Below are 13,870 nucleotides of genomic sequence, written 5' to 3'. Positions count from 1 at the left end.
TAATCACCTTGCTCTGGCAATAATATATCACAGCAGGAAAGAAAGATTAAATATTAAAGCTTCGGTGGCTAAAAGGAACAAAAGCAAAGCAATGTAAAGCTAGAGATAAAATTAATCATATTTAGGGAAAGTTTGTCACAGATGGTTAAAAAAAGCCATTTTTTTTAAAAAATGTATAAAAAGGTTCACAACAGATAATCATCAAAAACAGAAGTCACTGCATTCCAAAAGAGCAATCAAATGTATTAACAACTTGTCCTCCACCCACTAATATTATTGCAGAAGAAATTCATGTTCTTCAAACATTAAGGATCAAACCCAAATCCCAGTGCCCGGCATGAGAAGCTGACCAAGATGACAAGCAGGAGGGGAATCCTCAAGTACAGACTGCAGATCTACTCTGTGACCCCTTGATGACAGCCCAGCCACTCCCACTGCCTCTTGGAGTGTGCACGGGCTATACTGCCCCCGGCTTTTCCATTTTTACACAGCAGAATTGCACCAGTTTCATTACTTAGGGGACTTCTGTGGCTATAGAGGAGGGAGCTGGATTTGCCCCTACAAGCACAATATTGAAGAAGCAACAGCAGATTTCTTCCTTGTGCTGAATATTGAAGAATTTAGGGAATTAAAGTCCCCAAGCAGGCTCATGATGTTGTCATAAATTTGTGCATTTTCACAAATGTGCTTACAGTATTGTATCCGTGTGTCACAATTACAGTACATTCTACTAACTTCAAACTCAGCAAGTTTGTGTTTTTTAAGACTGCTCTTGTCCCTGCTTTATATGCTGAAATGCAAAACATAGGCCCTGATCCTACAAACACTTAGGCATAAGCTTAACTTTACTCACATAAACACTAAGGGTGAAATCCTTGCCATTTGGAACCTAATGGGAGTTTTGCCAGTGATGTCAATGCAGCCAAAATTTCCATCCTAAATGGTAGGTCTACACTGGAGCTGGAGGTGTAATTTCCAGCTCATGTAGACATACCCACACTAGATCTGATTCAGCTAGCATGCTATACAGAGAAGCGTGGCCATGGCAGCATGAGTGGCAGAAGGGGCTAGCTACCCGAGTATGTACTTACGGTCTTGGATGGCATCAGAAGGTACACATCCAACCACTCGCAGCTATTCTATTTTTAGTGTGCTGTCTCAATCAGAACTAGTTAGTGCAGGTATGTCTACTCAGGCTGGAAATTATACCACCCAGCTCCAGTGTAGCCATACCCGTAAGGTTTGCAAAATCAGGGCCTTAAAATTTGGAGCCCAACCCTGCATTCCATATGCAAGTAATGAAGGATCAGGCCTACTATTTGGTTTTGACTTCCTAAAGAGTTGGAAGGCTAATACTGTTTAATATTTAAGTACAATAATCTGCCTTTCCTAAAACTATATAATGCCCAATGCTTCCAACACTTCTCATGTGCAGTTCTTACTCAGACTGTTGGTTTTATTAAGCTCAATGGTATTGCTTACATGAGGAATAAGTATTTATTTCAGTAAGGGTTTGTATGATTGCACCATACACGAGTCACAAAATTGCTCATTCAGAGTCAAAGACAAGGAACCCAACCAAATACTTCACTGTGGACAATGTGAAAATGTAAATTAGTTTCAGCACTACAGTTTTTTGAGATCTGTTTAAACAAAAGGATTTCTTTAAAAGTCTTAATCAGGATGAGGGCCCTGTTGTGATAAATGCTGTAAAAATTTAGTAGTGGATGTGGTGCCTGGCCAAAAGAATTTACAATCTAATCTAGAGTTCATCATTTCACATTACATTACTGTGAGAACACATCTTAGACATAACATTGCTTTGGATTTCACATCAATAAACACAACAGAAGTATATGAGTTGTAGACCAGATATCACATTGTTATTGATTAAGGAGTGATACTTATATGGAAAAATCTGAACATACCGATGTAATTTAGCAAATAACCCCCCTTCAATTTTCTATTATTTACTTTACAGTCAATATCTTTGGTTTTGTTTTGTATAAAATATATATATATATATATATATAAAATGTCTCCCCTCCTCCCATCCCCAATCTGTAATCTTCCATGTAGCTGAATTTGGACATTAAAAAAAGCACAAGGCAGGACAACTGATTTGATGACAGTCCAGTTGAAAAACATTAACCTTGCAGATAAAGGACAAAAACATATTAAATCAGCAACATGCAAAACAGTTTCTTTATTTCCATAATAAGTTAGAGCGGGGTGGGCAACCTACCACTTGCGGGCTGGATCTGGTCCGTCAGGGCTTTGGATTCAGCCCACAGGATTGCCACCCCGGTGGGGCTGCAGGCCCCGCAACGCTCCCAGAAGTGGCCGGCACCATGACTTTGTGGTCCCTAGGGGGCGAGGGTGGAAGGGCAGCATGCGGAGCCCTCTGCCCTCCCTCCCCCGGGGCTGCAGGGATGTGGTGCCGGCCACTTCCGGGAGCGGCGTGGGGCCAGGGCAGGCAGGGAGCCTGCCTTAGCACGACTGCATGTTGCTGCCACCCCGGAGCCACTCAAGGCGAGCGGCGACGGGCCAGAGCTCACACCCTGAACCCCCTCCTGCATCCCAACCCCCTGCCCTGAGCCCCCTGCCACATCCTGCATCCCAACCCCCTGCCCTGAGACCCCTCCCACACCCCAACCCCCACCCCAGCCCTACATTCACAGCCCTGCATGCAATTTCCCCACCCAGATGTAGCCTTCAGGCCAAAAAGTTTGCCCACCCCTGAGTTAGAGTAAATGACCTTCAATGTTTGCGAAAACAATTACAAATATAAAGAAGTTTTCTTTAATGTGACCCTTTAAAAACTAAGATTAGCTGAAACAAAAAACAAGAGCCATCACTATTCACACAACAAAGATACTATCTTCCTGCTTCTCTTAAACATGCCACTGAACTTAACGTTTTCACCTGACACAGATATGAAAAGCAACTCCATCTCTGCTTTCTCTCTCACCCCTTCCCTTTTATAAATAGTCTGGAATGGACCCAGTTTAGTCTTTCCTCAGGCGACATTTCTAGTGCAGTCAATCAATAGGAGTTTTGCTTGAATCAGGACTGCAGTATTAGTCACCCTGCTGAAATTTAATGTTATCTGAAGGCAGCTGGAGTCAGTTTGGAAATAAAAACCACTAAGAAACCTGCACTGTTATTAAATACAATTAGTAACTCTATGTCCAGTAGATAACAAGACAATGGGTCAAGGTTAAATGAATTCAACTAAGCTAAATTTGAAGTTTAATTTTTTTTTAAATCACTGCTAAGGACAATTCCTTTTTACTTTGCACCTTTCCAGACTACACACAGACAAAAAATATTTTGTCAACTATCTTAAAGCTGATAACTTAACACACAACAAGAAAAATGAGGAAAACCAGACACATCCCGAGCAACAAACATAAAATGAATGTGACAGGAGATAATGGTTTCAAAACTCACTGTTTGCTTTGTTTTCTTTTTAACTGATGCTGCTGCCCTTCAGCCAGTGGGTTTCATTCCTAGGCACACAAACAGGCATTAGAATCCTGCACCGAAAGGAAAGGATGAGAAAAAGGGTAAGAACTCCTGAGTCATTAACTACCAAGCAGCATGCTCAATAAGTCTCCTCATGAACAAGGATCAATACACTAAACAGCATTATAGATTATTAAAAAATCATCAATCAGTACAGAAACATCTCATACAAGTAATGTGCCAGTAACAATTCACAACCATAAATAGCAATGACAAGCAGAACAATGAAAAACACAAATTATAAGGAATACTGTAACACCACGGCTGATAAATAACTGCAGATGGTAATAAAGGAAGAACAACAAAAAGGTAACAGCAATAATAATCACATCACTAATGATGATAAAGCTAACCCTAGGGCAGTAGTGATAAGGACTATTCTAGCATCATCCATAACTATTCAGCGACACCAGTAACTACGGAAAGGCTGACTAGGAAAGACTATAACTGCACTAACAAACGAATCTAGACGAGCCCATGCTAATTAAGAGTGTGTCATACTTATAAACTCAATACTATTAATTATCTTCACCACCCCTGTAGTGCAATGCTGCTGCACGTGGGTCCAGCGCCGCCTCCTGTCTGCCTCCCCACCTTGGCCACTAGCACCTTGCAGATGGGCTGCACCACGCCTGCCCACCAGCCCGCGCGCGCGCGCCCCGCGGGAGGGCGCCGGCCTCTCTCTCTCTCCCTCCCCCTGCCCTGGAGGAATGGAAGCGAGGACGCGCACTTGCGCGCTCTTTCTCTCTCGCCGCGCGGGCTGGCGAGAACGAGGCTCCCCTGGGGGTTGCTAGGGCCCGTCTCCAAGGACGCCTGGGGCAGCCCGGGAGGCATGTGAGGGCCTGCGGCGGCGGCGGCTGCAGGGCGGAGAGGAGCCCCCGCCCGTCTCCTGGTGCTAACGGGGATGGGGCAGAGGCTGCCGTGAGGCTGACTCCCCCCGAGGAGAGGCTGGGGCGCCCGGCCCTGCCGCAGCCGGGCTGCAAGAGGCAATGCCAGGCCGCTGGGCTGTCAGGTGCGGCTGGGGGTGGCTGGGGTCAGGGGGGCAGAGCAGTGTGACGGGCGGATCCCCTCTGGCACACTTCCCCGGGGGCTGTAATGCTGCCAGATGTCTGTGCTGAGAGCCCCAGCAAGCCGGTGTTAGCTGCGAATTGCAGCCGGCTCTGATGCAGTGAACGTTTCTAGCGCTCCTGGCTGTGGTGGAATCAGAAAACCAGGGCTGAGCGCACCCCCACGGCTCGAAGACCAGTAGAAACAACCCTAAATTGATTGTTTTTGTCAAATCCCATGATTTCTAAGCCAATCTCATGGGTTATTTTTTTACCACTTGTGGTCAGCAGTGCTGTGTTTGGATGAAACAAAGCGTGTGGCGGTCAGAAAATGGCACGAAATATCACAACTGTTTGTACAGTGTTTTGAGATCCTTGCATGGAAGGAGCAGTAGACATGCAGAATATTATATTGTTATGTATGTGTGTGTGTGTGTATACACATATCTATAAATCTTCACTTTAATAAAATTGGGGCAGGGGCTTAAAATATAGTTAGACTATGGCAGGGATGTTACTGTACCAAAATGTGCTTTTTTAAAGGACATGTAGAAATAATGTATGATACAAAAGAATTTTTTTTTAATTGAAGTCCAAGATGGGGGAGGGGGAGGGAGGATTCTTGGTTACAAAACAAAAGCGAGTATAATATGTATTATCAGTAGCTTTTGTACAGTAGTCTTTATTTGTCCCTAACTGTAATATTCTTTTCAAAGTATATATTTATGAAAAAAGTTACTTTTTCATTTAACATGGAAAGCAGATGCTTTGTCCTGGACAGTTAATATGAAGTTATGTGGGTTAGGGTGACCAGATAGCAAGTGTGAAAAAGCAGGGGGTGGAGGGCCTATATAAGAAAAAGCCCCAAACATTGGGACTGTGCCTATAAAATCAGGACATCAGTTCACCCTAATGTGGGTATAAATCTATTTCTGCTATATACAGAGCATAGTGGTTCTGATATTTAGCAATTATATTAAAGCCAAATAGAATCTGGTTCACACTTTAAACTGATTTGCGTCCCATACTGTATTATTAGTCACAAAAGATGAAGAGAGGAAATTTAGAGTGAAAGACATTGAAAGCATTTGGCCTTTAGTGCAAATTTATAACATGATTGAAGAAGAGTGCTAGAATTAGATATGAGATAAAGAGGTCTTGTTACTACAGCTGTGTCAAACTTGCAGTTTTGCTTGCAAGGGTTTATATATTTTTCTTCAACTTAATAGTTTTTTAAGATGAGAAATTTTATGATAATGATAATCTTATGATAATCCAGTCTGACTACTTGCATAAGGCCACAGAATCTTACCCAGTAATTTGTGCATCAAGCCCATAACTTCTGTTTAAGCTATAGCTTATCTTTTGGAAAAATAACTAATCTAGGTTTAAGTGATAGAGAATCCACCTTGTCCTTAGGTGAGTTGTTCTAGGGGTTAAATACTCTCAGTGTTAAAAAAAAAGTGCTTTATTTCTGGCCTGAATTGGTCTAGCTTCTGCTCCTGTGCACTGGATTTCATTATTGCTTGTTTTCTGCTTTATTAAAGAGCAGTCTACTATCAGAAATCTATTCCCCATGTAGGTACTTTCCAGACTATGATCAAGTCATCTCTTAATTGTAGTTTCACTTTGAGGTTTCTTCGCACACAAAGTTGCACCAGTTTAGCTAAATTGGTACATCACACTTAGTTAAACCAGTGCATCCTTGTGTGTAGTCCAGGACATATATTCAGGTTTGAACAAAGTCAAAATGACTTCCAAATGAAACCATCAAATTGATGCTAATTTCATATGAAATCATTCAAAACCAAATATTTCATTATTTGAAAGCAAACCAACAGAGATTCACTTGCATGTAAGCCCAGAGTCACATGAAAACTTCAAGAATCTTTCTATGAACCTCTTTACATACTGTATATAGCTTAAATGTCTAGTCCTGCCTTTCAGTGTCTTCTAGAGCTGTGTTCCTGTCTACATTATAGACCTTGTCTCCTATCTTGTCTCCCCTTGACACTTCTGCCTCATCAATTAACCCTAACAATGGTATTGGTCCATTACTAGATAGAAAATGGTAGAATTGTCAATAAAATAATGACGAAAAGGCAGAAGTGTTCAATAAATATTTGTTCTCTATTTGGTGGAAAAAATAGCTGATGTATCATGATGATAATGAAACATTTTCTAATCCAATGATAACCCAGGAGGATGTTAAACCGCAGCTACTGACGTTAGATATTTTAAAATCAGCTTGGCCAAATAACTTGCATCCAAGAGTTTTAAAAGAGATGGCCAAAAAGCTCGCTGGACCATTAATTTTGATTTTCAATTACTCTTGAAATATTTAAGTTCCAGAAGTCTGGAAGAAAGCTAATATTGTGCCAATGTTTAAAAGGAGTAAATGGGACAACGTGGGTAATTATAGGCCTGTCAGCCTGACCTCAATCCTGAGAAAAATAACAGAACAGCTGGTATGGGTCTTGATTAATAATGAATTAAAGGAGGGTAATATAATTAATGCCAATCAACCTGGGTTTATGAAAAATAGATCGTGTCAAATTAACTTGATATCTTTTTTTCATGAGATTACAAGTTTGGTTGATAAAGGTTGTAGAGTTGATATAATATACTTAAATTTATGTAAGCCATTTTACTTAGTACCACACAACATGTTGATTAAAAACCGAGAACAATACAAAATTAATGTGGCACACATTAAATGGATTAAAAATGGCTAACTGATAAGTCTCAATATAATTTTAAACAGAGAATTTTCATCAAGCTGATGTGTTTCTAATGAGGTCCTACAGGAATCCATTCTTGGCCGTAAAATATTTAACATTTTAATCAGTGACCTGGAAGAAAAACAAAATCATAACTGATAAAGTTTGCAGATGACACAAAGATTGTGGGATGGTAGATAATTAAGAGGACAGGTCATGGATTCAGAGTGATGTGGATTGTTTGTGAAGCTGGTTGGAAGCACACAATATGTGTTTCAGTAGGGTCAATTTAAAGTTATATGTCTAGGAACAAAAATGTAGCCCATACTTACAGGATGGGGACTGTATCCTTGGAAGCAGTGACACTGAGAAAGGTTTAGAATAGTAGTGGATAATCAGCTGATCATGAGCTTCTAGTGTGGTTGTGTGGCCAAAAAGGCTAATGCAATCGTTGGATGTATAAATGGTACTCCTAGGGGAATTCCGCACCACTGCGTTTGCGCAGAATTCATGGCCCCCGCAGATTTTTTTTGCTTTCTCACAGAAAAATGACTTTCTGACAAGGAAGCAAAGGGAAGCCACAAGTGCGGTCATGTGCCCCTCCCCAGCAGCATAGGCATGTCATTTTGGGCACCTGGAGCAGCTGGCAGAGAAGTAAATTATGGGGGGAAAGGAGGGCTGGGGACACCCTAGCTGGTGCGAGGTCAGACCCACCCCCCATCTGCCCAACCCTTGTGCATCCAGACCCCCCTGGACCCTCTACTGAGCCTCATCTGGCCTTCACAACCATAATCCCCCCCACTGAGCCACCCGCATCCGAACCTCCCCAGCCCTCCAAGCCTTACTTCCTGTACCCAGCCCTCACCAGCCCTTGTACCTTGAACTTCCCCAATAAGGTGCTGTACATCCAGATCCCCCCAACACACAGTGTCCCACACCCAGATTGCCCCACACAGAACCCTCTCGCCCCACACCTGGACCCCCCCAAACTAAGCCCCTCCACACTCGGATCCTGCTGGGCTGAGCCTGCCTGCCCACACCTGATATGGAGAGGCAGGGCCATGGGTGTTTCTGGGGCAAGCCCAGCCCTTGTGCTGTAAAGGGTCGGGTACAGCCTCACCACTGAGTCCGTGTCCCGGGGTGGGGGTGAGGGCAGTGGCGTAGCCAGGTGGAGGGAAAAGGGGGAGCGGAAAAAAAAAGGCACCACCCACTGCAGCGCTTTTACCGATGGGGCAGTGCTCCGGGTCTTTGGTGGCACTTCAGCGGCAGGACCTTCACTTGCTCCACAGGTCTTCGGCGGCATTTCGGTGATGAAGCTTCAGTGCCGCCGAAGACACAAAGCGAGTAAAGGTCCCACCACCGAAGACCCAGAGCGCTGCCGCATCAGTAAAAGCACTGCAGCAGGTGGCGCCCAGTTCAGACCCACGCCGTGGCAAGGAGCGGAATATCAGGCCTGGCTGGGCCGCACGTGGAAGGAAGGGGGCGGCCAGAGCTCCTGGGGCGCTGGGACCCCACATGCTGGGGGGACTCCTGGGGGGGAGAACGTGGAGAGGGGGCACTGCTGGGGGGGCCCTGGATCCCAGCAGCAGGGGGGCAGCCCAGCAGCGCTTTCCACAGCGGGGGCAGCAGCATTGCCTCGGGCAGAGTGGACTCGGAGTCGACGGGCCAGACCCAGCGCAGCGCACGCTGAGCAGGGGACCCCTAAGCCGGGCTGTACCATCTTGGGGGGGGGGGAGGAAACGGGCTACAGCTCCTGGGAGAGGATCCTGCTGCCCCTCCAAAGGCTAATGCATCCAGCAGAGCGTCCCCAAGCAGCCGCCGGGTGGGGCTGTCCCAACCCCATCCTCTGCAGCCATTCCCCAGGGATCGCATACTGTGCCACTAACCCCTTTTCCCCTCTCCAGCACATGGTGCAGTCCGTTCCGTCCTAGGGCGGTGCTGTATCAGCCAATCAAATCATAACGTGGGGGCCTTCTGACGAATCAGCTGCTGCTTCAAGTTACAACCCGATGCAAGGAGGGAAGCATCGGTAAAGTTCTTTAAAGGGTCACCCAGGTGGCAGGGGGTGGGGAATGGGAGAGTTTGGATAAACCAATGGGGGGTGGCGCCTTTTTTTTTTTTCACTGGGGTGAGTTGGAACCCAGGCTCCCGGGTGAGTAAAATTAAAAAGGCGCCACTTGTGCTCGGTGGTGGAGCGGCTGCTCCCCCGGCTTCCCTCCCAGCTATGCTACTGGGTTGGGGGGACTGCAGAGTGATCTCACACCTCCATGCAGCCAGTGGCCTGTGCTCCCCACTGCCATGCTAGAACCTCCACATTCATTGACAAATAAAATCTGCAGAATTTTGCATTTTTAAAAAATATTGTGTGCAGCATTATTTTTTTGGGGGGGGCAACAATTCAAGAAGGATGTTGATAAATTGGAGAGGGTTCAGGGAAGGTCCAAAAGAGATGTAAAACCTGCCTTATCGTGACTGACTCAAAGAACTCAATCTATTTATCTTAACAAAGAGAAGGTTAAGGAGTGACTTAGTCTTAGTTTATAAGTAATTCATGGGGACCAAAAATTTGATAGATAGTTCTTTGATCTAGTAGACAAAGGTATAAGACGATCCACTGGCTGGAAGCTGAAGCTAAACAATGTCGTCTAGAAATAAAGCACAAATTTTGAACAGTAACTGTAATTAATCACTGGAAGAATTTACCAAAGGTTGTTGTAGATTCCCCAGCACTGACAATTTTTAAATCAAGATTGGATGTGTTTCTAAAAGATGTGCTCTTGTTCAAGCAGGAATTAATTCAGGGAAGCCCAATGCCCTCTGTTACATAGGAGGTCAGACTAGACTGGACCTAGATGATCACAGTGGTCCCTTCTCACTTTATAATCTGTGAATGATGCCAGTCTCAATTACTTCTTTCTTTCTTTCTCCCACTCCCATCTGTGTGGTTTTTTTCCAGGAATACCCCTATGCATGGAATGCTATCCCCAGGCCAGTGTACCAAGCTGCCACTTTCGCTTCATTAAAGTCCCTTTTATAATCCCCTTTTGCCACTAGGCCCTAAAGAGCGAGTTTATAAATTACAAACAAAAAAATAAAATCATCCTCACCAATGTGTTGCATCTCCAAAAATCTATAAGATAACCTCTGTCCTAAGAAACGTGTCTATCTCTGTTTTCATGTACTGTACGCCACCACATACATATTTTATAATAGTAATTTACGGTGCACTTAAAACACAGATTAAAATTTAAACTTTTATAAATTAAAATCCATGGTCTTGAAAACATGCTGAAGCAGATGAGAAGCCAATTTGAAGCATGGAACACAAGTATAATATGCTTATGCCCAGCTGCTTCACTAAATCAGAAGAATTAACTGTTACCCACAGCATTAAGAAATACCAATTTAAAATTGAATTTTTATTATTAACTATTCATCTGTTTATCCATGTTTAGAAATGCTGCTTTTTGTGAACTTTCAAAAAGTTTCATGTAGCAAAAATTAGGTTTCCTTTTTTCACTCTTTGCTTCTTAGAGACAGAACCACCACTGCCTCACTTTTATAACAACGATGCCATAGGCCATTCTCTAATATGAGTATTCCAAACCTAAATTAACAGAACAGCTAGATTATTTTTTAATAATGTCACCTTTTAGCTTCCAAAAACACTGCTGATAATTAGCAAATTGTCAAATGAGTTACTAAGTAAATGGAGTACCATTTTCATCCATTTATACTGGTGTTTTCTAACAGCGTATCTGGGCAGACATTTACAAGTCAATACATAAATCCAGAGATGATTTTCTTTTGTTTGCCTTATATCTAGAATTTTCAAACTTTTGAATCCTCCTCAGTTGTCCAGCAAGAATAATTTTTAGGCCGAAAATGCTTGAGCAACCAAAGCTACTTCGTAGGCCTCTGCCTCCAAAGCTGCTACCTGAACTGCCTATGCCAAGGGAGAACACCTATAAAGGTAAGCAGTACTAATAACAGATAGTCTTCACAATGCATAGTCCCAAGATTTACATATTCTTTGCAGACAATATTGAAGGAATGTGTATTAATCAATTTAAGCATTCATTTAAACACTATATAGTTGCTATCATTATTCAGCAAATAATGAATCAACCCAGAATAATTCCTCAATGAGACTGCACTGTGACAACAAGGATTGGAGCTGGAGGTGTAATGCCATGTGAATGACTGGAAGATGATCATTGCATGTGTTCACAACCCAAAGGAAAGCCAGCAGTTGATAAAATTTGAGATTGCTATCCTGGTTTTTGTATGAGAGTGTGGGATTAAGTATGAAGAAGACCCATATAGTCTCTTGTCCCACTGAACTGACTTCAAGATGCAGCTGTACAAAAAATTTACTAAGTACTTAACTTGCAGAATAGAGTATTGATTAATTAGCACCCCATGCAGCAGCATAAAGAGAACAAGAGAAGAACCCTTTGGGGCCCTACCTTAGGCCTCACTTCAGGCTTACCTCCATTTCTATTAAGGAAAGTACTTAACTTAAAAGCATATTCTTATGTCCCATTGACTTCAGTGAGACTTAAATTACCCACTTAAAATTAAGCGTAGGCTCAAATGCCCTTCCTGAATAGCGGTGCTTCCCGGAATCATGGCTTTACATTGGTAGCCATTTTAAAGTAAAGTTAAAGAGATAGTAGCTCGGACTCCTTTTTCTTTCAACTGCTTTTTATTGCTCAGGCAGTGCGGAACAGTCAGAAAGCTGCCCCTGAGTATTCCAATTTGTTGGGAAGTTGCCACATGCCAGGTGGCATATAGCCAATGTAGCTGGCTCTATGCCACTTGCTTCAGGTGTCCCATGACACAGACAGCGGGGAGGGTAAAAGAACTGGAGCAGGCAGGACCAGAGCATGCTGTGTTTCAGCTGTCCTTTATGTAATGGGCTCTTGGGAGCATTAAATGCGGGTGCAAGTTGGAGCAGTTCCTAGGCTGCTCCAATTTGTGCTGAATCTTGTTTGGCCCTATAGTCACCATTAGCATCAGGGTGGGGAATGGAAACTGCTCCAGTGCTGTTGTGGATTTAACTTCAAATACTTGCTGATGGTTTCATACATTCAACATATCATAAATTCATACATTAACTGAAATGACCCAAAACTACAGTTAGTGCTGAGATAACATATTAAAAAACTTTAATCTGTGACAAAATAAATGTTTGGTTTCACATGGTCTCCCCTCTAATCCCAGAACAAACCAATGTTATTAAAAATAAATTTATAATTAGAATTCTTTCTTGCATGCATTGAAGTTAATGGCAAAACTCTCATTGACTTCAGTGGGATCAGGAATAGACCACAAGTATCCATTATCAGACACCAGGCTATAACTAATTTCCCTAACACCACGATGAAGGCTTATGTTATGATCCAACCAAGGCCTGTCACCATGAGGGTCAGTTACCAAATGACAAACAAAAAGGTGTAGCAAGAGATAAAGAAGGTGCTGAGAGAGATCAGAGAGGTTGGAGTCAGGAACAAAGGTAAAGATACAGGGAGGTACAATTGTGATTCAGTGATTATGAAAAAATTAAGGCCATTTGGGGATGGTGTACAGCTGCATAAGTAAACACTTGCCTACATACATATAGGGTCATGTTGCCTTTGAAGACAATGGGGAGTTCTGCTTAAAAACGGATATAACTGATGATACAATACAGTTCAGAAATATCTGTACATTTTGCATGCTATATGTGACCTAGAAGATGCAAAAATGTGCTTTGCCATTTATTTAACAATAGCTAGTAACTAGGGCTGTCAAGCGATTTTAAAAAATTAATCGTGATTCATCACACCGTTAAACAATAATAGAATACCATTTAAATATTTTGGATGTTTTCTACATTTCCAAATATTTTCAATTACAACACAGAATACTAAGTGTACAGTGTTCACTTTATATTTATTTTTTATTACAAATATTTGCACTGTAAAAAACAAAAGAAATAGTGTATTTCAATTAGTCTAATACCAGTACTGTAGTGCAATCTCTTTATCATGAAAGTTGAACTTACAAAGGTAGAATTATGTACAAAAAATCACTGCATTCAAAAATAAAACAATGTAAAACTTTAGAACCTACAAGCCCACTCAGTTCTACTTCAGCCAATTGCTCAGACAAACAAGTTTGGTTACAATTTGTAGGACATAATGCTGCCCATGTCATGTTTACAGTGTCACCTGAAAGTGTGAACAGGCATTCGCATGGCACTGTTGTAGCCAGCATCACAAGATATTTATGTGCCAGACATGCTAAAGATTCATATGTCCCTCGATGCTTCAACCACCATTCCAGAGGACATGCCTTCATGCTGATGATGGGTTTTGCTTGATAACAGTCCAAAGCAGAGCGGACCGACGCATGTTTATTTTCATCATCTGAGTCAGATGCCACCCGCAGAAGGCTGACTTTCTTTATTCGTGGTTCGGGTTCTGTAGTTTCCATATCAGAGTATTGTTCTTTTAAGACATCTGAAAGCATTCTCCACACCTCATCCCTCTCAGATTTTGGAATGCACTTCAGATTCTTAAACCCTGGGTC

General features: G+C 42.7%; 2 protein-coding genes across 7 annotated transcripts in view; one reads left to right on the top strand and one right to left on the bottom strand.

The window, feature by feature from the left end:
- Positions 1–4,110, bottom strand: part of LCP1 (lymphocyte cytosolic protein 1) — a 60,817-nt gene extending 56,707 nt beyond the window's left edge. Inside the window, exons 1-2 of the mRNA XM_039484873.1 lie at positions 4,030–4,110; positions 3,454–3,539 (exon numbers count right to left, since the gene is read on the bottom strand). The gene's annotated coding sequence lies outside the window, so the exon portion shown is untranslated. The remainder of the gene's footprint in view (positions 1–3,453; positions 3,540–4,029) is intronic.
- Positions 4,111–4,310: 200 nt separating this feature from the next.
- Positions 4,311–13,870, top strand: part of LRRC63 (leucine rich repeat containing 63) — a 59,577-nt gene continuing 50,017 nt past the window's right edge. For 2 of the 6 annotated variants that reach the window (XM_039484923.1, XM_039484914.1), the window contains exons 1-2: positions 4,311–4,540; positions 11,149–11,267. In XM_039484923.1, the coding sequence (XP_039340857.1) occupies positions 4,518–4,540; positions 11,149–11,267 (142 nt within the window). In that variant the 5' untranslated portion in view covers positions 4,311–4,517. Of the gene's footprint in view, positions 4,541–11,120; positions 11,268–13,870 lie in introns of all 6 variants that reach the window. The other 4 variants (XR_005583715.1, XM_039484904.1, XM_039484885.1 and 1 more) reach the window with 4 other exon arrangements.

The sequence above is a fragment of the Mauremys reevesii genome, linkage group 1 (genome assembly GCF_016161935.1).
Source record: "Mauremys reevesii isolate NIE-2019 linkage group 1, ASM1616193v1, whole genome shotgun sequence".
In the NCBI taxonomy this organism is placed as follows: Eukaryota; Metazoa; Chordata; order Testudines; family Geoemydidae; genus Mauremys; species Mauremys reevesii.
The sequence above is the reverse complement of the archived record's forward strand: the minus strand, read 5'-3'. Positions and strand labels throughout refer to the sequence as shown.